The sequence below is a fragment of the Haemaphysalis longicornis genome, unplaced genomic scaffold (genome assembly GCF_048455015.1).
Source record: "Haemaphysalis longicornis isolate Haplotype H1 unplaced genomic scaffold, Haemaphysalis longicornis Haplotype H1 scaffold_4, whole genome shotgun sequence".
Lineage (NCBI taxonomy): Eukaryota > Metazoa > Arthropoda > Arachnida > Ixodida > Ixodidae > Haemaphysalis > Haemaphysalis longicornis.
In genome coordinates this window covers 226,964,830-226,991,420 of record NW_027526361.1, presented here as the reverse complement: position 1 = coordinate 226,991,420, position 26,591 = coordinate 226,964,830, and the positions used below count along the sequence as shown (strand labels likewise).

Genomic DNA, 26,591 nt, shown 5'->3' with positions numbered 1-26,591 from the left:
GCATAGATCTTAGGGGCTTGTCTCAACCATCATGCAACCGATGTCGTAGACTTGACTTGGAGGCGAAGGTCGGTATTCTGAAGAAAATCTAGAAGGTAGACGGGTTGTGGACGAATGAGGGTACGGCTCTTGCGCTGGTTGTTTAATTGGACGTTCGATTCATTGGAAATGTTTTGGGGTCCCGAAAGACTTCGTATTATATGCAACTTTTAATTTTTTTTCTTTTCGGGTGTGTCTAAAATGCAGCATTGAACCTTTCTCACGCAACCAAGCCTACACCTAATATTGTTGTCTTCACGATAGCGCTAAAACAGATGCCATGCGTAAATATATGACCGCCAATATGTACGCAGAGCGGAAGTTTTATTTTGTGGCAGATTGCATATCAAAGAAGACAGAAGTGCAGGGTATTTTTTTGTAGATTCTAGGCTATAGTTTTTTCGACACTGTAAAGACAACTGGCTGTCACAAGGAATTACAACGGGCCCGTTACAAGGTAGCAGCACTAAAAAATTTACCTTTCAAAGTGATTTAGCCAGAGGGCACAAAAAAAAATGCAAACAGCAGTTACACCCAGGCAAAGTACAGACATATTTAAGGGGAGCACTGTGGGTAATAATGTCGCACGGCCGACGGGGGACATCGCATCGTTGCTTTTTTTTCGGGAGAGAAATAAAGTCTAGAAAATATTTGTGAAGTGCTGAAATAATTTATTGCATACTAAGCTAAATGCTGTAGAATGCAAATAACGTGCAGTGGTTACTGTAAAACTAAACGTAAACTCCACGGTGCCATTTCTCAACAGGTGAAAATGGCGGAATTGTAAGTTAACAGGTTGGCTTTCTACCTTGCACAAAAAAAAATTAAAAAATTGAAGCAGTTGCAGTCAGCTTGAAAGCTGCCATGTCCGTCCGGAAAAATGATTCGCGAAAGGGGCAGTAGCCCTCTCTCTTGACTACTTTGACTATCAGCCTGGCATTGCAGTCAAGAGGGTGCGCCGAAGCTCTTGAAATGGCGTCTAAAGAAACACTGGATTTTTTCCTAGGTTTGGGGGGTAAATAATTCCGTAATTAATGGTTTTTCCTTATTTCACGTTGTTGTGTACTTATTTGCGGCCTAGCAGCGGCAGCCTCAATGCCAATGTAGCAGCGCAAAGATCACCCTCACCACTTTGCATATAAGAAACGTGTGCCTACGTGGCGCCGTTGGCTTGACATCGGCTTCGTAACGCGAGGGATCCAGGTTTGGTCACGGCCAGGGGAAGCGGTAATCTTCGAAAAGTCTCTTTGAATGCGTGACGTCGCGTCACCACGGTGGCTAACCGTGACCCTAGACGAGCTCTGACGACAAGCCAGGCCCCTAAAGTTCCCCGCACCCAACGGTGCCGAAAACGAATCGCTTAGAGCAAACAAAAGCCTTGGGATGACAAGTTTCGTGGTGCAAATTACGAATAAGTTATGCACACCACGCTGCTTTTTCTTCGTGTTCAAGAAGAACATCGTGGGCTTCGGCACTGTAATCACGGAGGAAAGAGAATGTCATGGCCAGAATATAATTTCGGTGGGGAGAACACCATAGCCAGGATATCTTATCAGCACGGGGCTTCTGATGAGCTAAATGTTTAAGCAAACTCGCGTTGGAAACAAAAAATTAATTTCCGAGAATGCCTAAGCACAATTTATGGTGTCGCATTTCAGCAGCCTGAGAATCGGATTGTAGTATGCGTCATCTGAATATACTCACATCCTCTAACTTTCCTTCTGTTTTTTTTTTTTTTCATACACGTTGTTCTCACCAGGTAGTAGGAGGCAACATACTTTATTTGTCGCTTAACTGGTGTACTCTATTTGGCATGCTCATTCTATTCAGAAATGCTCCAGTTAATGTTTCCAACACGCATTTCTATCTAAAAGGCAACAGTGAATTTACTGGGTCCACCTTTCCGCACGTTTATTCGTCGAGCTGTAATGGCATTGAGGGTGCAGTCAGTCTCGGATTCTGAAAGTCCCTGCTTGGTCTCCTACTAAAACTTTCCTGAAATTTCTTTGAACTCACTTACGCGGTTTCTATTCTCTAAGCCTTTGCTAGCATTGCGTGCCAATGAATGAATGAAAAAAATCTTCATTGAGAAATGTCAGGATATTTTGTGTGTCATCTGTGGGACGGGAACCGTAGATTTTTACCTTGTGAGTTAGCATCGAAACGAGGAGTGTGAACCAACGTGACTTCTCAAATGAAGTACGTCGGTCTAATACTGCTTTATCAGAACCCGCTGGTGGGGGAAATAGTTGTACCCTAAAAGAGGGAACACTTACCAGCTGGACGACCTGCGAGCTGAGGAACTTTCCAAGAGACCCAAAAGCTTGACGCATAGAAAGAGCTTGTGAACGGATCTCAGTAGGGTATATCTCCGCTGCGTACAGGTATCCTACGTTGTACGCAGTGGTAAGTGCAAAGCGGCCAACCATGAGAATCGTGAAGATGGCCACTGATTTGCCTGAAAGAAAAAGTGGAGATACGTGAATATAGCAGGCCGCGTGCAACAGGCATCTTTCACAAGGCTCAACTAAAGTGCTTGAGTGAAACTACGTCAATGAAGAACCTTGGATGTCACCGGCTATTAACCCCAATATTACAATAAAAACATATCTTACACTTACGCTGGAGTATATCGAAGTTCGTAAAAATAAAAATTCCAAGCATTTCCCCGAGGGGAAGAATGTGAAAGTGTGAATGCACGAGTTGAATTTGCGCGGTTCGGTAATGTTCGCGAAAGAGAGATCACACACACACACACACAACTACAAAGAAAGAAAGATGCATTTATTCACAGACACCTATTTGTGTTGTCGTTGTACTTGATCGCTAAAGCGGATCTCAGCTTTGAAATTTCGTGTCAGTACTCCTTTAAGCGGGTGCATTAGCCCTTCTCACGCCCTATTCTTGGCCAATCCCCCACGTGGGTATGTGCCATGTCAGCGGCCAGGCAGCGCGCGCCCATCTCCCCCCGTTGCCAAGGAAGACGAGGAGATTCCTGGCCAATCCCCCACGTGGGTATGTACCATGTCAGCGGCCAGGCAGCGCGCGCCCATCTCCCCCCGTTGCCAAGGAAGACGAGGAGCGCGCGCACCCGCAGCTGACGGCGGCGGACGCTTCAGGCTCGCTTAAGAAGTGCATTCGCACTTAAAACATTCAAGCTCCTATGCCTTAAGAACTGTGCATCTCTTACTGCGGGCCTTTTAGGAAGGAAAGCTTCCAGCGTATTTTAAGTTATTTTTGGACACTTGCTGAGCGAACGGTAGATATTTACTACCGACTTGGCCGAAAATGTGGCAGAATGCTCGCTTGTGAAGAAATGGTAGAAACAGTTTGTAGCTTTTAGGTGTTGGATCTCTGATACATGCTAACCGGAGTTGCGTGCTGAAATGTGCAGACCCAAATGGCTGAGGCGGGATTTAAACTGTCCACGTTGGGGCAAAACGTCTTTCAGCGGCCAAAGAGCGCATGAAGCTAAAGCCATTATGTTTCTTCGTGTCTTGCAAAGGCAGATATATGGGATTCAGACTACTGCAAAGGAGAATAGTGACACTTCAAGTCAGTACCAATATCCCAGACCACATGTGAATAAACGGGAAGCGCAGGCAACAATACAAAAACCCAACGAGCCACACAAATACGGCCTAAAAGCTACACAATCGTCGTGGAGCAGCGCAGCCGGTACACTGACAGCGTGCTCTGAAGCAGGCATTCGCTTCGTATATGGTTCTGTAGCCTTGTTGCTGGCTAGATGTTGTTTTGTTTGTATTGACTATGTGGAGCAGGCTTTTAACCTTCTCTATCATCTCTTTCTTTCGTGGCTTGTATTCGTCCGTGCTACAGAACCTTCAAGGCGCGCTTCCAGTGAGCCCAGCATGGCTATTGTTCTTAACTCATTGCTTCAGTACCATTTATGGCAAAGCCGGGGAATACGGCTCATAACTAGGCTCAAATGGTGGATAAGGTTGATATGGTGGTACCGGTGGATATGGCTATTACGCACTTAGGGGAATTTGTCAGGGAGAGGGTGCTTAATAAAGTCGTACTCGCTTGTTGCGCATACTTCCTGACCTTTCCGTACAATTAGTTCGCTCTGATATCATCCGCCTTTCTTTTGCCTCAGTTAGCGTGTATTTATTTTATTCTGTATGTGACTTTCTCTTCGCAAATTGCTGTCTATTGCTTACTGTTGGCATTAAATGAGCGTTGTTGACGTTTAACCGTATTTCTAATCGCTTGCATGTGTCTATTCGTAGGTGACATGTATTACGTAGGCTCACGCATTATTCATTCAGTCATCATGGTGTTCGAAACCTAACAATTAAAAACCTTGGTGGAGTATACCCTCAATCTGCATTTGTAAGTCTCAACGAACGGCACTGCCTTTGCACTCTGCTGCACTGATGATGGTGCACAGTGTTTTGAATGGGAAGTGAAAAAAACATAGCGTTTGAAGAGATAATATGTTCCGCTCAAATACCTTCGAAGGAAATGCTTCTTCAGGATGTTTATGAGCAGCTTTTATCCGACGCCGAACGTTCATTTAACCTACGTGGTTATGTTATGCTTTAGTATGTTACAAAAGTGAGCTTATACAGACACTTCTACTATTATGAAATCAGTGATTACGGACGTTTCTGGTAATAAAAGAGTATGTTGGAGAAAATGTGCGCTCGGAAAAAAACTAATGTAACAGTAAATGTCAAAGATTGATTGATTCTTGGTGTTTGACGAGCCGAAGCTGCGTCTGGGGGAGGCGGGTGCTCTGGAATAATTTAGACCACCTGGGGATCTTTAACGTGCGCCGATATCTAGACGCACGGGAGTTCTGGCTGCTCGCCTCCATCAGAAATGCTGCCCCAACGGCGGGGAATCGAACTTGCGGTCTTGGGCTCACCAGCGCAACTCCTTCGCCACCGAGCTACCGCGGCGGGAGAACGTCAAACAGCAGTCAAACAGAATAATGCTCCGAGCAAGGTGTAATGCACTGGAGTTTGACCTGTGTGCATGTTATTAGAATGCAGTCCGTCTTTCTAACAGCTAATTAAGCCCAGACCATGTCGATGAAGCCCTAATAGCCGACGTGTGTGCAGCGTGGTTACATTTCTTCGCGTCATGCACGATAGTAGGGCCTGGCCTGACGGCAACTTGAACAACCCAACGCTCTGCTTTCAGCAGGGAATAGGTTGTGAATCTGTAGGCGGACGGTCTTCGCAACATCCCCTATCTGTGGATGCATCGTCTGGATTGAAAAGTTCGATGTTTGAGAAAACACAATGAACTGAATTTCCAAGTGTAGTATGGTTTTGGGAGAACGGCTAGTACTACCTCGATTAGGGTGCATCGTAGAGACCTATTGAAGCCAACAGCCGGTATTTTCTCTTACAGACGTAACCCAATATTGCATTGAACCGTATACGGTCGTAAAAATCACAGAAACGTCTTGCTTAGGGCAAGTCATAAAATTTGAATCCAAAACCGTCCTCTGCCTCTGAGATGATGTTTGGCATCCCTTCGTTGAAGTTTGTAGTGCGCGGCGTCTACTCGGCGCCTGTCCATTGTGCGGACGCAACCTTTCTGGCGGACGTTCGCTTAATGTTTCAAGTACCCTTGGATGCCGCGGATGACGCTGTCATCATCAACGTGCCTTAGCCTGACATCGAGTGCCCTAGTGCGCATTCTTCCGTACGAACGTCTAAATTAGTCGTTGGCGTAGTTTTGTGGGTGTTGCATACGCACCCGCCAGATCAGCGATGATTCCACCCCACTGTTTGTGTCAACGTTCACGTACGTGACACCATATCTGCGATGGTGTTGTTTAGATATTGTCAGATTGTCAGTCGATTTATCTGGGAGCGGTACAACGTTGCTCTTGGTTCATTCATGATGCGGTAGCGGACGATAGCCGGCATCCTTTCCGTATCAAACGCTATTCGTACGTCGTAACGATGTAAAATTTACAAGACAAGACCTCGGTTACGTAAAATGCAGCAATGTAATTGCTCATAGATACCTATTTAGTTTCGGTAAACTCAAATAGCAGCACAGGAAAGGCTTCAGGCAAATACGTTTGAAGGTGTATCTACATATAAACAGCTTCACGCCGTAAGCTGGTGAGAGTAGTAGTACTAGTATTAGTAGTACTAGTACTAGCTGAAGAGATTTTAAAATTGTGTTATCGCAAAGGTGGCGAATGGTATGAAATTACTGTCCCCTAGTTTTTCGTTTGAGACAAACGGTAATCAAGAAAAAAATAGTACTAGTTTAGCAGAGCTGGCCCTACCGATGAATCCCGCAACACCGAGATAGCAGAGAGCGGCGAGTGCGTACGCGCAGACCATGCTTGGCCGGCGTCCCCACTTGTCCGCCAGGGGAAGCGCGAGACCCGTGGCAAGGATGTCCACAGCGTTCGTTGTCGACGTCATCACGAATGGGTCGTCGGTTGCCGTGGCCGCGTACAGCTGCCCCGCCGAGTACGTCAGGCACGACATCAACCTGAAGACAGCAAAGCGAAGTGGCGCGAAAGTAGACCTTTATTGCCACAAATGTACCTGAAGCAATTACACTACATATTCGCAACTGTAGTTCTTTTGTTTTGTAAAGTTGGCTATATAATATGCGTTTACACGTTACAAATTCTCGAATTGTATATTTGTTTGGGGTACTATGTCTTGGTGCAAACTATCATGCTCTCTTGATACTCCAGGAAGAAGCTTTACGCGAAAAACTAGGATATCACAGCAAGCGATTGATCTGCGGAATCTGTGATCAGCAAGAGTATTGAATCTCAATGCTGAAACCAGTGTATTATTTTCGCCTGCTGCAATACATAGACCTAATGCGCGGAAATAATCCAGTTCAGATAATGCAGAAGAAAATACAAAAATATATAAAAAAGTGACGTACAAATTAAACAAGTTTTCTACGGGTTGCTTGATTAGCTGATAACACTGATTAAATTTTCACCTGAAAATTTTCAAGTTAAATTGCCCATCTAGAACGTAATCTTACGTCTCTTAATAATCGCTCTTCTCTCTCTACGTAATGATGTGGATTTCCAATGAATCAGGCCATTTTCGTCGTTATCTGCAACAGAAATCATGACGAGTCGAGGCTTCGAATTGCCCGAGTTCGAATCTTTTCTGTGGAAGCCAGAATTCTGATAATTTGCAAAAAAGCCCCAGTAAAAACCTAAGGTTCTCAGCAAAGGCACGGCGCCAGGTTATGCTACTAGATATTTTGGGGCCGAAGCAAGGGAGGAATGGGTCAGTAAAATCCACATGACGGCGGAAAGCGACTTCAGGAAACGCCAGGCCTGATAAACCCTGAAACCGTGATCCCCGAGGCCTTGCCCTTGAATGGCGCCCGCCAAGCTGGCTGTACGGCGCATCGCATTGACCAGATGGAGCCCGGAGGTCTCCAGCAGCAGCTCCGCGGCAAGAACGCCCTCACCATTAATAATTTACTCTACCTAGGAAAGTGATGTCATGCACCAACTGAAAATGCCGAGGGACACTCTTCAGCAAGAGGTATCTGTACTCGCCAAAACAACAAATTTCATCGGGAAATCATTGAATTCGACAATACGGTAAGTACGCTTAAAACCCGTCATGAGCCCTGTACTCAGAATAAGAGGCTACGTAATTAAGCTTGACAGAGAGGTGCGAGATACCCGAGACTTGGAAGGTGATGAAAGAGATTGTGCCGAGTCAGGCAAGTACTTATACGTACTTTTACCCGCGAAGTGGATTCCTAGCGAAACGGTGTCCAACGTGACCTTGAGCTGTACAGAGATGATCACTCAGAAAGTCACCAAGGAAAATCTTTGACGCAGACCCTTTGCAACCGCTCCTCATCGCACCCGTCAAAACAAAGTAAATCCGCCTGGGCTAGCTCCCTATCTGTCCGTGCTATGGCATCTAGTTACTAAGGCAAATCACTTGTAATGAAGAAAACACCAGCAGAAACCACCCCATTGTCAGGAGGAAACTGCAACCCTTCCTCATGCCCTGAGCTGTCGAATCGGTGGTATTGCAAATACCCACAAAGTAGAGAGCATAAACTCTGATTTTAACTTCGTAAGGGGGAACATGAACAACAGTCTGTTAAAACGGCTCTGATCACAAATAGTGACATAAAAACACAGACCAGCACGGCGCAAGAAAGGCAATATGCGGCATTTTATTAAAACAAATGGAACGGTAAAGCTAAAGAGGAGAGCCGCAACTTCAGAGTTTACCAGACCATGGGTCAAGTCACTCTGGCTAAAAAAATTGGAAAATATAGTTCTTAGGCGAGCTCTGCCACGAAAACGACAGAGACATGCTAAAGCCATGTTACACAGATGTAGTGAAGCTCGTCGACCAGGAATGGTCAATGGAGTCACACTTTAGTTTGAACTCATTTTTGTAAACCATTGTTGCCTGCCCTAACAAAACAACAATTAGGAGGGAACAACGGTTCTCGAAGCATCATCGGAGAAGGACGGGGCTAACGGGGTGCGAGTGACCCGCGCAACAAAATCCAAATACACCGCAGAAAAAATCGTTATTTCATTTTTTGTGAAACTGGTTCTACCGCAAGGGCGTTTCGTTTTGAGTATGTGGGGTCAAGAACATCGGTGCGGGCGGGAAGATGTCAGCGTAAAGAACGGAGATGGTGTGTCAACAGGGCTACCCCATTATTAGCTAGAGAAAAGACAGCCATTAATAAGGTTCTGAGCAGAGCCGTGGCACTGGATCTTGTTCTTTATCAATTCCCTTGCAGGTCGTATAATGTCCCGGGATTTGCATAGGCGCGAGCGCCTCGTGTTCTTACGTGTATTACTCTCTCAGTTCGTTTTCCAGCACCCAACACAAACGTTTGCTTTATGGCAGCAGCGATGGCCGGCTACACTCCAAAAGTTGTAAAGCGGAGTGCGAAAGCGGGTACAGTTATGTACCACGACGACAGCCTGAGAACATGGCCCACATTGGCAGAAATTGAGTCAGATTTAGATGTCGACAATTTCTGACTAGTTAAAAAGCCCCAAAAGTTTAGAAGACGTCACATAGATGATAGAATCGGTTTACAAAATTTGTTTCTATTACAATTGCACGTCTCTAGACGCTTGGTTGTGTGAAAATAAACATGCCGCTTCAAGTTACGACTTATCAATAGTACCTTTTTTATACGCATTTGAATTTAGCTTCACATCTTGTCCTTCTAAAGCATCGGAAACTGCCCCGGGTGCACATGTGGTTCTTTTCAGCCGTTACAAGTACAGCGTTATACCTCTTGTTCCTGTATATATTTGCTAGCGTTTAGGCCAGATAAAACCATATATTTACAAAAAAAAAGACATCGTAAAATACAGGTTTATTCGCTTTATTGCAAGGCATCACATGATTCATTACTTCACAGGAACACGATGAATATTACCAAACTGCTCCTCTTACCAGAGGAAGAGGGTGATCAGAAAGCTCCTCCGGAGACTGGGGAATCGGAAAACGTCCCAGGTTGACGACCGCTTCGATGGATCGCCCTTGTTAGGTAGCTGCGTATAAAATTCGCATAAATTATGAACGTTTTCATTTTTCAATTTTGTTTACTTTGCACAGACTTTTATTGAAGCTTTTTTTCGTGTCGTAATTTTGTGTTGTTACTATAACCAAGAACACCGGCGTTGCGAGCGTTTCATCTTACCACTTGCGCACTACATTACAAAGCCAAGGCTTTGTAATGTAAGCTTTGTACCTTGGCTTTGTAATGTAGTGCGCAAGTGGTAGAGGACAACAATTTAGGTTTTCTGTCGTGTCTTTCGCAGTTCACGCTGAGTTTCAAACTATCCTTTTCGAAATGTGCCAAAGTGTGCTCTGAATCGGCCACAACTCTTATTCAACGTGTTCATACTTTTGCTACACCAACAACCGACGTTAACAGCCTTGCACAGACGCCCCGCGGCACCGGAACTGGTTCCATCCACGACGACAGAGCAGCGCATTTTTGCTGTTGCTGACGACTGGGCAACGCCCTTTTTCTGTTTCATGGCTCCACGTCACGCTGCGATGTAGCTGGGAGGAAGGATCAACAGCCTAGACTAGGTGGCTGCCTACGTCACAACCAGGTCCTTCATATAAGCCAGCCCTATCGCCGACAGCCTGATAAACACCCAGTAGCAGTGGCACCGCTTAGTTGCATTCAACACGACTGCGCCGCACTCTTTTTGTCGTTGCAGGTCGGTTCTTCAACTACGAACAAATTTTTTCGAGCTAAATCGGATAAAACTACTGCTGAGCGCATTTTGTGATTTTTGCAACGTAAATTACTGTCGTGCTTGCGAGAAAGAGGTCGCCAGTGGTGCATACTTAATATGTACTGATTGTGAATCACACTTCTGCGCGGTAAAGGACAAGACGTGCAAAATAAAATCTGACGCTGATACAAATCCTGGAAGTGTGAAGCCTGTACACAAACTCCACTGAGCTTGGTGGCTAGGAAATCAGGCAATGAACCGAAAATAAGCATCCCAAATGATATTTTCAAATCCACCGCAAACTTTCAGCACTCCTTTGAACGAGATCGAATGTTGATGCGTTAGAAATTATCAAGTAGACAGCTCATGCCATTGAAAATTTGATGCAGGAAATGTAAAATAAAGTCGGACGAAAGAGTTGCTCCGATGAAACTAAAAGATGCGGATATATTCGGCTTAAGAATGCGCGTGGAAGGACTCCAGGCCATAGTTAAAGAACAGGAGCTGGAACAGCTAAGAGAACAAGTCAAGGATTTGGAGTACTCTAGCCGAGGGATGAACTCGGAATGGCATGGGTTGCCCCAGCGCACCAACAAAAATTGGCTCCACAAGAACTCGACCTTTTGCAGCTTTCGGAAACGGATATATATAAGCCGTATATCGGCTTTCGTCAAAACCAAAGGAAAGCGGAACTGTCAAGGCTGCCCCTGTTGCTGTATGTTTCTCATAGGAGCTTGGCTTAAAAAAAAACGGAAACTGAAACAGGGAAACAGTAAGATATTCTTTAATGAAAAGCTAACATCCTGGAATAAGGCCTTAATTTGGAAAATGAGGACTAAAGCAAAGGAAGAAGAATACCTGATCGCTTGACACAGCAATTGAAGACATCATTCCCAGAGGCCTTCCGGCAAGAGATACGAATAAACACAGTCAAATACCTACAACGGATAAAATGATAAGATGATGAGAACAGAGTTCGATGTGTGCCCAACGAAACACTTCCGCAATAATAGGTGACACCACTCCGGACACTAACCACGACTGAGACTCCATGACGCACTGCATAAATAGCAGAAAAGCATTACGGGATAAGCAGCAGACTTCCTTGCTTCATATCAATGCGGAAAGCCTAAAGAACAAACTAAATTCAGTCGAAGTGTTCCTTAGCAAAGTTCTCCATCAATTAGAATACTGTTCTTCTCCGAGACCTGGTATTCGAAGGTTTGCGACGTCGTGCCGAAGTAGCCAAAGGAGCGGGCGTGTCAGCTTACATGCGAAACTATATACGGTTTCTCGTAGTTCCGGAATATTCAGTTCTAACCTACGCCTACGAGTCACGGTTGATAAGTGCGCCCATCTCAGGGGTCGCAGTTATCTACAGGCTTCCCTCAGGTATCAAAGCAACCTTTTTGAAATTTCTTGAAGATTTGCTACCCTACTGTAACCAGCTCAGCGACAAACCAGTCGTCGTTGCTGGTGACCTAAAGACATCCTCGCTGTCCTCGCAACCTTGCAAGCAAAAACTGCTTGATATTTCTTCCATGTGGCTATGAAAACGTAATTAACGCCCCAACACGCATTACCCGCACGTCTATAACCCTACTGGATCTGTGCTTCATGAATTGCCAAACTAACAATTTAGAAGGTGGTGTGCTAATTTCAGGCCTTAGTGGCTACTTGCGATTTTTATTTTTTGAACATCGTTCTGAACCATCTAAACGGAACTGAGTTGCGACACGCGTTGTGCGCAGATCAATGAATGACGACAAAAATTGCTGCGCTTCAAGAGAATTACTGAAAACGTAGATTGGCTTGATTTCCTCAATATGGAGAACGCCACGGATTGCTACGACTTCTTTATTACTAAGTGAAAGAGCTCTACAACGTGGTATTTCCTCTTTTACAAACCAAGAAATGTAAAAACGCTAGGAAGGCATGATTTGACGACACATTTCTGAGAAGGATCAGGGAACGCGACGGGGTGTTCGCATTATTTGTGAAAACAAAAATCCTGAATCACCTAATAGAAATAAACAATTACATGTAAAGTAAAATACTATAATTAAAAAACCCCATCGTTCATACCATGAAAAGGGATTTGCTAGCATAATTATCCACCCTCCTTCCCCCCCCCCCAAAAAATAAAAAAATCTGGTCTAATCTGAGTACCTTCAAGACGAAAAACCAAAACAGAGGAATTTTTGAGCTAGAGATGCATGGCCTAATATTCAAAGGAACTGTACTTGCAGATCAATTCTCTGAACATTTCTTGGTATCAGGTAAACCTTCCAAAACGATTGCAGCTACTGATCCTGAATCATACAACAAAATGAGTAAAAAGAATTCCATATACCTTCTCCAGTTTCAAAACCCGAGGTATTGAATATAATAAAACAGATAAAAAAAGTGAAGCTTCGGGGTAGATAAAATAAAAGTAGAGCCTATAAAGGCATTATCTTAATTAGTTTGCCAACTGCTATCACTCATTTGCGACCTCTTAATGAGTACAGATGTGTTCCCCGAAAAATTAAAAAATTGCAGTGCTTTCGTCATATAACAGTGACGTTGCAATGATATGAATAATTATACGCACATCTCAGTTCCTAAAGTAATTTCAAAAGTTATACGATGGACAATTAATATTAGAACCTAGAATTTTTGTAATACAGACAGTCTCATATCAAAGCAACAGTATGGTTTCTGCAAAGAAAAATCAACTGAGTTAGCTCTATTCAACTTGAAATATAAAATACTTGACCACACTGACAAAACATATTCACAAAAAGGGTCCTAATGGTATTACGATAGCTTTTTCTCCAAAAAGCATTACATTTACTGCCAAAATGATATAAGAAAGGGAATAGGTGTGTTTGCTAGTATATTGCTACCTATAAAATCGTTTTCAATGCACAGAAATCAAGGACGCAGTATCTAAACCAAGGAAATTCAATTTTGGAGTACCACGTGGATCTATAATCAGTCCGATATTATTCTTGCTATACATAAACCACCACGTACATATTTCCTCCATGCTAAACTTAGTGTTATACGCCGATGACATGAACATATCCTTCTTTGGAACCGATCTTGCTCCACTCCAAACAATAAAAAAATGTCTTGCTTGAAGAATTACCGAAATGGCTAGAAGCAAACCAGCTTTCATCGAACACAAATAAAACTAAGTTTGTCGTTTTTAACTCCAAGAATAAAAATTTTAGCCAACAAATTTCTTTCCCATTTCGCGGTACGACCATCGAACAAGTCACTTCAAACAAATTTCTTGACCACGTTCCGCGAAAATGTAAATTGGTCACCTCATAAAAATGGAAATTGAACCGATGTATAACGCTCTATTGACGGAATCTATAAACTAAAGCGATTTCTGCCCGCGTAGTTGAAAAAAAGAGCTGTATTACGGGTTAATACACTTTTGCGTCACTTATTGTTCGCTTGTGAGGGAAACAACTGGCGAAGTAAATTTAGATAATATCCTAGTCAATGGCGTAGCCAGGTTTGTGGAGGGAGGGTGTTCCGTTGTCAGAACGCCCCCCAAACTTTATAAAAGCGCAACCCCCCTTCCTTTCGGCCTTTTTTCCGCCCATGGTTTCTACGCTCTTCGTTGATAAATTTCAATGCAAAAACGAGAGTAAGATAAGAAAAAGAAAAGAAGGTATTGTGTTGGCGCAAACTAGCTTCGCAAACTTTTTTACCCGTGAGGTATAACGCTCACTGAAAATTAATTCTGGCTACGCCACTGTTACTTGTACTTGAAAAGAAAGTAATACGCTTTGAAGAAAATGGTTCACCAAAATCCACGCTGCCTGCGTTTTCCACAAGCATAGCATACTGACCATTCAAAACATCATAAACAAGAAATGGCATTGTTCTTTTATCAAGAGTTAAAAAATAATTTTGATGCCTTCACAGAACAATACGCATCAAAGAGCCACAAATACAATCGAAATAACGCGAGCTGCAATGAAGAATGAATCCGCAAAAACTAGGGGCCGCGAAAGACAACCTATATAATTCCTGACTTTTCGAACAAACACCCTGCTATTCTTACATTGATGCCATCTTCTGTTTTCGTACAATCTTTGGAAAATAAATTGGCGTTTATTTGTTGGAGCTACAGTGAACAAGTTCTTTATGATGTAGATATGCCCCAATATTACTGTTTAATATCTCTCTGTGTATCTACTTTGAGTTCTATTGTATAGCTGCAGTGCCAGTTGTTAAGTACTACAATATCCATCTACGCATGTGTTGCCTCGAGTTTGCATCGCATGGATTTCATATGTTTTCTGTTCGAGCCATCTACGCACGAAAAGCTTGTACTTTGTCATGTTGCGGCTGAGTTGTGTGTTAAAAACAGGCAGGCGGGGGGGGGGGGGGGGGGGGGGGGGCGGAGGATGTGCTTCGCAGGTAATTTGTTTGCCTTTTCGGCCTTTCCCAAAGACAACCGCTTCTGTGATGTCTTTTATGTGCGTTTATTATGACTTTTACTTTCCTAACAACTCCCTCGTCATTCTTGTTGTTTTTTTCGGGTGTCTGAAATAAAAAATTGCTGCACTTCACGTCACTTCTTAACATGAAGTGCAGGATCGCTATTGAAAATTCTGCTTTGTCAACGTGGCTTCAGCTACAAATTTTTCAGCACATTGATGGCAATTTTTTTCTAAGGTCGGTGTCTCTTGATTTTACGTGATCTTTACTAAAAAGGTCGGGAGCTATAAGGCGCCAGTGATGGGTGCTTAAAGGCCGTAACTTCGGCACGTCATCAAGGCCCCCTCTTAACAATACCATAAGCATAAGTCAATGGTGCCGACATGCATCTCAGGGCAATGAATAAGACGGCATTCTCATAAACGCTTTGTTTCTGATGGACCAGCCTATACGTCTGACAAAGTCGTATTTACACAGATACGAATGTTCTATCTAGCAAATGTTTGTTTACTGCAGTGTACCATACTCCTTCTTTTTACCTAACAAGTTAAATTGCTTGTGTAATAACACAAGATTACGCGGCCATTTCAACTTCAAGCCAGTATTTTCTTGTCCAACGTAACTGAATATTAGGAGTCTCCGATCAGCTTTAATTGCAAAGCTGTGTTTCCTAAAGTGTCAGTGCATTCAGAGCGGCGTTTGCAATTAATTTGTTGGATCCAATGCCATGCTGATGCATAACTTGACGTGGGAGCCTCTGAGCATTCCCGCTGCACGATCTCGTATGAATGGGGCATGCTTCCTTAATGTACATCTAAGTTCAGTGAGACAGAACGTTTCAAGTTTCCGAAATGGGCTGGCGCGAGGGTTTTTATTCTCCTTACTCCACAGCTCTTGGAGCAACCAATTACGCCCACTCGCGTTCTCCCGCTCGGCGACACGGGACGGCATTCAATGTCACTCTTTCAGTCTGAACAACGGGCCTAAACCTAAAGTCTGCGGGAAACTTCACAGAGGCGCACGTTTGGGTTCTAATTCATAATTCATCCTAAATACGTAAGTGATGGCTTTCAATTTTAGAATTTACAAAAAAAAAATCGGAGCCCTTTCATTTAACGGCAGGGAAGATAGATGAAAAGCGCGGCCTTTTTGCCGCAAACCGGGTGAAATAAATTCCGAATCTCACGATGGATTCGTTTGTTGTCGTCTTCTGATGGTGGCAGCCGGTGATGGCTGCGATGCAACGATTATGTGCTCCTGCGCCTAACGCAAGGACGCCTTGCACCAAAGCCAACTTTTCCACGTGCTCTAATGAAGATGATGACGATGACAAAGTTGGCTTTCCCGCAGTCAGTCTTGGTGTGAATGGTCGCCACCAGCGAGGCACAGAGAGCGTCTCCTTAAAATCGAAGCTGCTTCGATCATGTCGGAATGGCGCAGGTGGATAGACATCGGCCTCATAACACGAGGAACCTGCAGGTGCAATTCCGATCGCTGGAACCGTTTTTCGTAAGGCGCTCGTGTAAAGCCTGCTTTCCAGTAGTGAATTTTCCCGCGCTCCTGACGCCATCAGTGAGCCATATACAGCTTCGCTTTGTTATAGTGTCACTGAATCTTCTTTCATTGTATTCATATGGAAGCCGGCGTTCCGGGCATGCTTGCGACCAGCATCCACCTGGAAATGTGATAGTGGCCCAGGAAAGCGTTGGCCAAGGCTTTTTCAGGAGTCGTCACGGAGATGGAAAGGTGCCTAAACAAGTAAAGTACGCCTGAGAGGTGACGTAGCTAGCGACGATTGTCGGCGGTGCAACAGAGATAGAATAAATTCAACCGCTTTGACATGAAAGCACCGCACTGTATCGCTTAAAATCTGGCATTGGGGAAGGGTTTGTCCGTGGTCTCCGAATTATTTCCTGTGAATGGAATTTGTCCGTATGTGCTTCCCCATGTGGTTCAAGGAGCCAGAAACATTTCAACACATCATACGGTGAACACTTTACCAAATGTGCAGCTGGGGCAATGCGACAAAAACAGGAACCAAGTACAGCTTGAAATAATAGCTCGTCATAAATTAACCTTCCTACTGTATTAATGTTTCTATAAGGGTTGTGGTATTGTTTGAAATGACTGACTCATTTGCAGGCAGCGTAATCCTCTAGTCTAGGGGTCAACAACATTTTCAAGAGGAGGCCCTGGTTGCACGAAGCCGATGCCGCGGGGGCCAGGCGAACAACAGGGGGGGGGGGGGGGGGGGCAGGGGGGGCACTTTCCAGGTGAAAAGAGAAAAATCGGCGAATTGTCAATAATGTACAGAAGGAGAATAGGAGAATAATGCTTCCTAGGTTCAATAAAGACATTCCGGCTGCATTGCTTAAGGATTGCATGATAAGCAAGCCTTATAACCCTGCCACAATTTAGAAATTTTAGAAATTTCTAGACATTCTGGCAGTATGCTGCCCCGTATTTCAGAAACTTTTGAAGTAATAGGGTTTGTTCTCATGAAAATGTCTGAAATACGTCTAGAAACAGACGTATTTGTGGCCATTTCTAGCGTGTTTGCTTGATACTATGCCGCATTTTCACCCACCCATAGGCCTCCTGCGCTGGGGTTTTGGCGACATGCAGCGCCCCTAGCGGCCGACGCCTCTGGGTAGTACAAAAGCAGACGACCCTCGCCGCCCTCCATGTGTTTTCAATTACAAGTCATAGTGAAAGTTGGTTGTAACGCTTTCTGGCGTGTTTAGATGACTGTATACTGTAGGAAATAGCCCTTAAAGTAGTTGCAGTGGCTAAACAAAGTAATATCCGCTAAAAGAAGCCGATTTATCGGCTTTCTTTCGAGCGAGTTGTCGCGGTGGTCGCAGCGTGGGACAGGATCGCCAGGTCGGGTGGTTTAACTGTTTCACGACAGATACAGTTTTTTTTTCTTGCGTGTGGTCGACAAAGGAAAGTTAACGAGTGGCATTAAACGGAACGCTGCTCATCCTATATCCTGAGGTAACTGCAAAAGGTTGCTTCAGCGGGAGCATGCAAGCGAAAGCAAGAATTGCGCACCGACTCAGCTGACACTGCTGGCCTGGCACCGCCTTTGCAACGAGTGGAAATTTTGTTTCGTATTTTCGCAAACTAAATGATTCTTGCGTAACGTTTTACGCCGCACGATTTACGAACGGCTGGCACATGTATACTAGCGAATATAGGTGGGGCAATAGCGCCAAATGAACAAATTAGGCGCTATGAAAGGACGCAAAACATGCACCAAATCGCACGCCCGCTGCCTACAGAGATGTGTACTTCTATAACATCACCTAACACAGCCGCATACACGGCGCGGGGCCTCGAATATTTACATACGATCATCACTGACTGTGTTGGTTTTCTAGTGCCACGGGTCGTCGAATCTGAACGCCGACACGCCAGTTTTGACTTCAAATGGAGTTAGACAGCGAGACAAGAACAGAGAATCGGCGTCCTCCAGTTTAATTGCACCGCCAACCCCCATATTCACACTACGCCAGATTATTGTCAAATATTATTAGAAATTCGCTTACTTTTTTCTCGTTGCATTAAAAGCCCTCCTGCTCCTCCTCCTCCCACCCGATTTGAAGTCCAGCCCTCCGCCGTATCGGCTGCATGGAACTCGGCCGTTGCTGACCCTGATTCTAGGCTATTAAGTGCGAACTGGGAATGTATGCTGCAAGAGCGTAATTAAGTAAAGTGAGAGCAAACAAGGAAAGAAGTTCGCCCGACCACTTTGTTTTACGGCCACTAATTTCGGAAACGCAAAACAGATTTCACGCTTCTGGCGGTCGCGGCATTTTGTCACTGAGACACGCAACAAAACGGCAAGCTAACGCTGCACCATGTATTCGTAACGGCGACGCAAACGAGCACTGTTAATGAAAGTGCACGCATAGTGTGCAGGTACGCAAAAGAGCAGCACGCCGCAGCAGGCGAGCCTGCGGTCCGCCGGACTCGTTGGCTTTTTAAAGCGCGATCATCGCCGATTGCGTTACTCTTCTTTTTTGATCGGCTGTTTTTGAGAAGTCTTTACCACCTAGAGTATTAGTTTAAACTAGAAATTTCCCTTAAAATTTCACTTCGTACGACCGTCGATCGGAGAACCTGGTAGCAGACGCCGTCCCGGTCCCGGCACTTTCGTCGGCGCTGTAAACGTGTTTAGCGCTGCAAAGCTTTTTCCCCTAATGCCAAGTTGATCGCTGAAATAGATCTGACGCGTCGGGGATGAGCTGGTGACCACGTCGCAAAATAATCGGGAGCGTCGAGCTCCATTTGCTTCTGTCAACACGTGATCCTATTCGACCCGCGCAGCTTTGTACTACCCGGAAGTACTGCCCGGAAGCCGCTTGCGCAGCGCCCCCTGGGCAGCGCAGGAGGCCTATACCCCACGTGCGGGTTTAATGCAGTGGTTGCGCGCTTTGTTCAAGTTACGGAGGTCCGTGTTATTTTTTTGCTATTGAAATTTGATCTCTTTATACCGGTACGAAGAAGAAGAAAGGAAGTGAAGACGTTATGAAGCAAGCACTCCTTCTTTCTTCCCGTCTGATCCCATTTGAGGCCAAAAATGCCATGTCGGCCAACAGATAGGGGAAATTTAACATGGCTAAGACGGCAAAATTTAAGTGTAACGTCGGCCCGTGTTTGTAGGGCTTCCCTCTGTCCTTTATAAGTGCTGTTAAATTCATGAAATGAACCAGCTAGCCCGTCTACAAACCCTTCTTGAGATAGTAAGAGACTGATTGAGGGAGAAGGAGGCAGCCGGTTCTCCCGTCGTGCCGGGGCAGCATAAAAATGGCTCCAGAGGGGGCTAGATATGCCGCCCACGTGCCGAAGCTTGCCGGCTCTACTCTAGACTATCGCTGTTATTCCTACCCGCTAAAGGTTCAATACCAATCGGTTTCCATTTTAACACCAAAGTGTTTTATGCCGGAATGCACGAAGATTTCACTGAGGTCATATCCGTCATGGAAATGACGCCAGAACAACGAACCAAGAAAAAACGGCAGAAAAAGTTTCAGTGACGCGGATGGTGCTGCCGTCTAGGAGACCTGAAGCGAAGTAGTGCATAATGACGCTAACGACCGCCGACAGTTGGCGCCTCGATCGGGCAGCGTAAGCTGGGTCAGCTGCGTCGTGACTGATTTCGTGCGAAGGTAAACGCCAGAGGGGAGCGGAACGCCTTCGCGCGTTTGCGGCCCAAGCTACGAACTCTGCCTCTCACGTTCCACAAGCTGAGCTCGTCGGAACGCCACCGTCTGCAGTAAACGCTATGGAGCAGAACCGAAGTGGTCGGAGCTTTGCCGAAACGACCCACCAGCGGGACGTCGCTCACCAAGCACACTCACAAGACAGCCACCAACCCCCAAATCATGCTCCTTTCTCTGCAGATTTCGCTGCACATTTCACTTTCGTGTTTTACCGATTCCAATGACAGAGGAAGCAACCACAGTTTAAGTCATCGCTTCTTTATAAAAATAAACATCTTCACCCACCTCAATGGAATCCAGGGCCGAGCTCTCCACTTGCTTTCTGTTGACTCGGGCGATACGTAACAAAATTTTCTTCGCCCTCTCAGTCCTTCCTTTCCCCAGAAGCCACCTTGTAGACTCGGGTATGAAGCTGTCAAGAAAACCGGTGAGTCAAAAAATTTCCCCGCATTTCCCCGAGGGGAAGAATGTGAAAGTGCGAATGCACGAGTTGAATTTGCGCGGTTCGGTAATGTTCGCGAAAGAGAGATCACACACACACACACAACTACAAAGAAAGAAAGATGCATTTATTCACAGACACCTATTTGTGTTGTCGTTGTACTTGATTGCTAGAGCGGATCTCAGCTTTGAAATTTCGTGTCAGTACTCCTTTAAGCGGGTGCATTAGCCCTTCTCACGCCCGATTCTTGGCCAATCGCCCTAAGTGGGTATGTGCTAAAGAAATTAGGAACTCTTCTTGGCCAATCGCCCTAAGTGGGTATGTGGTGCGGACGGACGGACGGCGGTGGACGCGTAATTCAGATTACTTGGCCAATCACCCTAAGTGGTTATGTGCTAAAGAAATTAGGAACTCTTCTTGGCCAATCGCCCTAAGTGGGTATATGGTGCGGACGGACGGACGGCGGTGGACGCGTGATTCAGGGTCGCTTAAGAAGTGTATTCGCACTTAAAATAGCTAAGCCACATATTTTTAGCAGCACAAATATATTGAGGCAGTATTGAGTGCGCGAAATCTACGTCCATGCGACCGTTCCCAGTGAGGCTTATTCAGCGGTCCTTGATAGCTTTCAAGTGCAAGGATTAAAGCATGACTACTTGATACGGTGGGCAAATTTTATTGCTTTTTGTTTTTGAGGAGTACTGACCGTGCACATAATCTTAGTGCGCAGGCGAAGTTTTTACCGGCAAAAACCCCTGAGGCACAGGTGGCTTTTGGCAGCCCCTCCCATTTTTCGCAATTTGATGGTCCACCGCTAGAGCCCCAGAGGGTCCAGTATGTCGTATTGATTGAAACAAATCGTTTTTTTTTGCGTGCTAAAGTTTTTGTCCACTTCACAAATTCCAGACTTCTGGCGTGTTTGCGTTCCCTTTGCTTAGGCACAGCCCTGCCTTTATCACGAAGCTTCTCTTGCTCTAAGCAGTTCATCCGTTACATGACAACATTTATATGAAGCTCACTTTCTTGCGCACATCGGGAACAGAAGGGCTGCCAAAAAACTAGCCACATTTTGTCTTCGGGCTAATTTTTTCTTTGTAAAACAGAAGGCGGAAGCTGCGGGAACCTTTTCTCGCGCGTGGTGTTGGATACTTTGGTAGAATACGGGCGTTAGATCATTCAAAGTGGGCTTCCTTCCTTTTAAACGACAAGAGAAAAATAAAATTAGGCCGCTCACATAGAGACTACCGGTCCAAAGAGGCAGGGCACCAGGACGATGGCGTTGAGCAGGCGCCAGTCACCCACGGCATACGCCACCCAAGGCATGCAGACGCCCAAGAGAGGGTAGGCGAATCGGAACGCGCTCAGCACCAGCATGCGCTTCTGCGCAGGAACGTACTCCACGGCTGCAAGGTCATAATCACACAGTTTATCCAGTGAAAAAGTGCCATGAAAGAGTGATTGGCGTGTTAGTCTGTTCCTCCGCTTAAATGTTGGCGCTTTTTTTGATGCCCTGATGGGATGGGCGAGCATAGATCCACTTTATCCAGAGCCATAGTAGCATGGAAGAGTGATTGGTGCGGTAAAGTGTATGGTTCTTCCGTTTAAATATTGGCTCTTTTCACGAACCTGATGCCATGGCAGATCATCGATAGTTCATCTAAAGTCAACAGGAGAAAACATATTCGGGATATACCGCTAATGTCGGGGAAACAAACAGGTCCTGTTGCGCGTTCTTTCTTGACGAGAGGAGAATATTCAGTGCACTACCCTAGTCTCGGATTTCACAAATGTCACGTATAGGACAACCGTACAAAAGATAACAATTAATGACAAAAATTGTAGAGTGCGCAGGGTTTCGGCCATACGTTCAGAAAAAGAGAGTGAGAGAATCAGCTGGCATATATCTCCAAGGATACGTTTCCAGAAAAGGGAGTCAAATGCACTCAAAAAAGAGAAAATAATAATTGTCACCAAAATATTTGTCTTTTTTTGTTATCACTGCAAGCTAGGTATAAGTTTGGCTATTCACATTGAGCCACTTATTTGGCGCTGAAAGAGCTCCTAACATTTGAAGAAACTGGAGTACCATTTTTTCAACAAGCGTTTCAAGCAATTCACTATTTAGTTGTACCATACGTTTACGCTAGAGGCTTCCAGACGAAATCGTGGAACGTGTAAGAGATATCTTGTGGCGTCCAGCCTGTTAATTGGCTAGGGTACTAAGTGACCCTGTAACCAAAATATTGGACGCGCTTGATGGCTACGTATTGTTTTTTTTAAGATTTCGAGAAAAAAAATGAAAGAAGGTCACACTAACGCGTACGTCCTGGAGGTAGCGAAGCAATACGCAACCTTCACGACCATCACGACGGTTTAATTAGACAATTGCAGCCGATATATTTCTTGGCTGCTGCAACGACCTTATTCCACTTTCTTGGTTGGTATAACGGCGAACATAAAGAAAATCCAAGAAGAAGAACGAATAAACGGAACATTCAAAAGTAAACTACGCACCCGAACGTGCAACCTTTACCCTAACACGTGTTCGTTGTCGAGCAGCTGGCGTGATTCCTCTCCCCACAATCACAGCCGGGTCAGTAAGGTGTTTGCCTCTGCGGTACTAACTTACGGTCGTAGCCGAGTTCGTGAGACGGCTGACGCTCTACGAGACGCAGATTAGAATCCTGGTGGTGCCGGTGCCGGTGATTTCTTTTCTTTATATTGTTTCACTGACTTTTGGGAAACGCCGGAATCAACAAATTGCTAAAGGGCTGCGCTGTTGAAAGGTTGAGAAAGGTGTTTCAGCCTTCCTTTAGTTTGTGAATAGGTTTTTAGTTTATTATGTCGTGTTAACTGTGACTCCCGTCGTCGCTTTGTAGTCATTCTGCCGTATTAAATTTTAGAGATTTATTCTTAGCATATCGTCTGCTTAGTGAAGGACTCCTTGTCACGCAGCGCGTTAGTGCGTTTTATTTTTCTTGTGGTATTTTATTTTTTGATCGTCCGGCCTAGATGCGCTTGGTCCCTATTGTTATTACCGTTGCATACGACTAATAACTTGTAACGTGGTTAACAATGGTACGTTGAAGTGTAAAATAGTGTGCGATTGTATTTCTGTTAATTTTTTTTGTCCTTATTAACACTCAATTTTACGGACATGAGCACCCTTGCAATCCCCTAAAATTGTATGGAAGGTTATATCTCTGACTTTTTGATTTTAATAATCAAGAATTTTCTGCCTTGTCTTCCTTGCTTATGTTGTGTAATTTAACTATGTTGATTGTTGCACTTTCCTGCTAAGGATGTTCTACTTGAGGTTGGTCGTACGTTGTGAATGAATAACTAAACTTGGAGTTCTTTTCTCACGAACGCACCGTAGTTGTGTTCATGAGGTTAAGAAGTGAGACAATGTGTGCAAAAATTTTGAAGCAGGGGCCCCCAAATACATTCTTCATCCTCTCTAGTAGTTTAAAAATCCACCTGTTCCAGGTATATTTTTCCTGGAAAACGAAGCCTTCTGAGTATGAATAAAATGGGCACTCGCGGGCCTTAATTTGAGCGTTCCCGCTAAACTGAACGCATTGTGACTAAATAACGCGATTGGTCGTAAGGAACGTCTTGCGTGCGGAAATAATAACCCATACAGGAACAGCGGGAAGCTCCAACTTACCTAACACAAATGGTATGATGCTGATTGATAGGAGAACTCCCCCTTCAATGACTCGCGTGGCCAGGAAGACGTAAAAATCTTGAGTGAAGTAGGTGACCACCGCGCCGACACCAGCAAGGATGTATATCGTGATCATCACGGGGAGGCGACCAATCCTACAAAAAGAAGAAAAAAAAAAAAAGCGGAAGGCAACCAGCCTTGGCTCAGTGGTGTGATGGCTGACACCTTGTAAATGTATCGCTTCATCCCAGCCCGTAATTCGTCAATTTATTGAATTGAATTGAATTGAATTGAATTGAAAATAGGTTTTATTATACAAACATGATATGGGTACACAGTATATACAGGAGGAGGTCCCATGGTTATAAAAACCGCAAGCGGGACCTCCTATACAAATTAACAAAATGACTATAAAATTACAATGACAACACTAGTAAACATAATAGAAAAGAGTACTGAACAAATATTCAAAAAAATCAGCTTTGACAATAGGAAGAAAACTACAATAAGACGCGTCACATCACTGTAATGAAGACAATAATATTCTGCTGCAACAAAAAATATCATGCGTATGAACGACACGACGCTTTCGTAAAACATATTTTTGCGTGTATATTGTGGCTTGTCAAAAACGCCTGCTGGGAAGAAGAGGCGCGTTAGCACCCATTTAATTGGTTTATATCACCGGATTGGACTGGGGTCAGGCGGGCGTAACGGTTAATGGGGAATACAAGATTAACCTCAGATTTACTGATGAAGTTGCCTTAATACATAACTCGAGAAGCGAACTGCAAAGAATGATTGCCGCACTGGGCAAGCAGAGTTGAAGCGTGGGCCTGCAAATTAATATACAGAAGACTAAATAATGCTTTACAAACTCCGGAAAGCATAGCGGTTTGAGAAAGGTGGCGAGGCAGTGGAAGGGGGTGAGCGAATATATCTACTTATGCCAAGTTGTGACCCCGGATCCCAACCATGAGGCAGAGATAATTAGAAGGATGAGAATGGGGTGGAGTGCGTTTGGCAGGCAATCTCAGATAATGAATGACAGCCTACATTGTCCCTTAAGAAGAAAGTGTATAACAGCTGCATCTCGCCGGTACCCATCTACGGGGCAGAACTTGTAAGCTCACTACAAGGGTTCAGCTTAAATTGAGGACGACTCAGCGCGCAATGGAACGGAAGATGATAGGTGTAACGGTAAGGGACAAGAAGAGAGGGGAGTGGGTCAGGGAAGAAACGCGTGTTAAGGCCATATTAGTAAAAATTAGGAAGAAGAAATTGGTGTTGGCAGGGCATGTAATGCGAAGGCAAGATAACAGTTGGTCATTAAGGGTAATGGAGCGATCCCTAGAAAAGGGAAGCGTGGCAGGGGGTAGCATAAAGTTAGACGGGCAGATGAGATCAAGAAGTTTGTGGGGATGAATTGGTCGCAGTTAGCAGAGGACCGGGCTAATTTGAGAACCACGGCAGAGGCCTTTGCGCTACAGTGGGAGTAGATAGGCTGGTGATGATGATGATTATGATAGTGGTGGTGATGATCAACAGGTTTCTTTGCAATGTTTTATTAGGATTCTTTTCTTAAGAAACTGACAGAACACTGACATGGCTATACAGGTTGTTTTTCCAATGATTCCTTTTTGAGATTTCTACATATTAATGTTTTTCTATTTATTGATCATTTGGATAGGCAAACGTTTTTTACAGTAAGTGTTTTTAAGGGTGCAAAGGCATAATGAAAGAGGTCAGTAGCTTGCCGCATAGAGGCACTTGGCCAGCCATTAGAGAGGACTTGATTGATTGATTTGTTGTGGGGTTTAACGGGCCGACGCTACAAAGGCTATGAGCCGCGCTGTACCGGAGGACTCCGAATTAATTTTGACCCACCAGGGGATCTTTAACGTGCACCGAAATCTCCAACACACGGGCATTTTTGCTTTTCGCCTCCATCAGAAAAGCGGCTGACACGGCCGCGAATCGAACTTGCGACCTTGTGCTCAACGGTAAAGAGGACTGGAAAATTTATTTTAAAAATAGACTTAAGCAATGGAAGTGTTTGGGCCTGTTGGTTCATACTTCACACAAAAAACAGCGCTCAAGACGGGACAGAAGGAAGAAGGCTACACACACAGCGCTGTGTGTGTAGCCTTCTTCCTTCTGTCTCGTCTTGAGCGCTGTTTTTTGTGTTAAAAATAGAGCAATGAAACTTGTGGGAAGGTTATTTAAAAGTGGAACAAGAAGGGGTGTTGAGAGACGCCGTCCAGGGTGGGGAAATGAAGCTTTGAGGTCTTCGCTCGCATGTTGTATTAGAAAGAACAATTCGCTGAAATTATCATTACATTAGATATATTTATGTAATTTTATTGGTTACAGTGAGTCTGCGAGTAAAACTGGATGCTAGAAGACAGAGAATTGAAACTCTAAGGGTTGTGTAGTGTTGCCTTAGGTTGTTTTAATGCGCGCGGATCGTTTCTTGTTGCTTTGTTGACCAAGACAAAATCCTAAGCCAGTTATTAGAAGGTTTGCTAGATCGTA

At 44.7% G+C, this 26,591-nt stretch overlaps 1 protein-coding gene across 1 annotated transcript in view; it reads right to left on the bottom strand.

Moving 5' to 3' along the window:
- LOC144179682 (beta-alanine transporter-like) overlaps positions 1 to 26,591 on the bottom strand; it is a 71,642-nt gene that overhangs the window by 2,168 nt on the left and 42,883 nt on the right. The window contains exons 4-9 of the mRNA XM_077708128.1: positions 24,057 to 24,211; positions 21,621 to 21,789; positions 20,230 to 20,356; positions 9,474 to 9,571; positions 6,320 to 6,531; positions 2,316 to 2,497 (exon numbers count right to left, since the gene is read on the bottom strand). Of these exons, the coding sequence (XP_077564254.1) occupies positions 2,316 to 2,497; positions 6,320 to 6,531; positions 9,474 to 9,571; positions 20,230 to 20,356; positions 21,621 to 21,789; positions 24,057 to 24,211 (943 nt within the window). The remainder of the gene's footprint in view (positions 1 to 2,315; positions 2,498 to 6,319; positions 6,532 to 9,473; positions 9,572 to 20,229; positions 20,357 to 21,620; positions 21,790 to 24,056; positions 24,212 to 26,591) is intronic.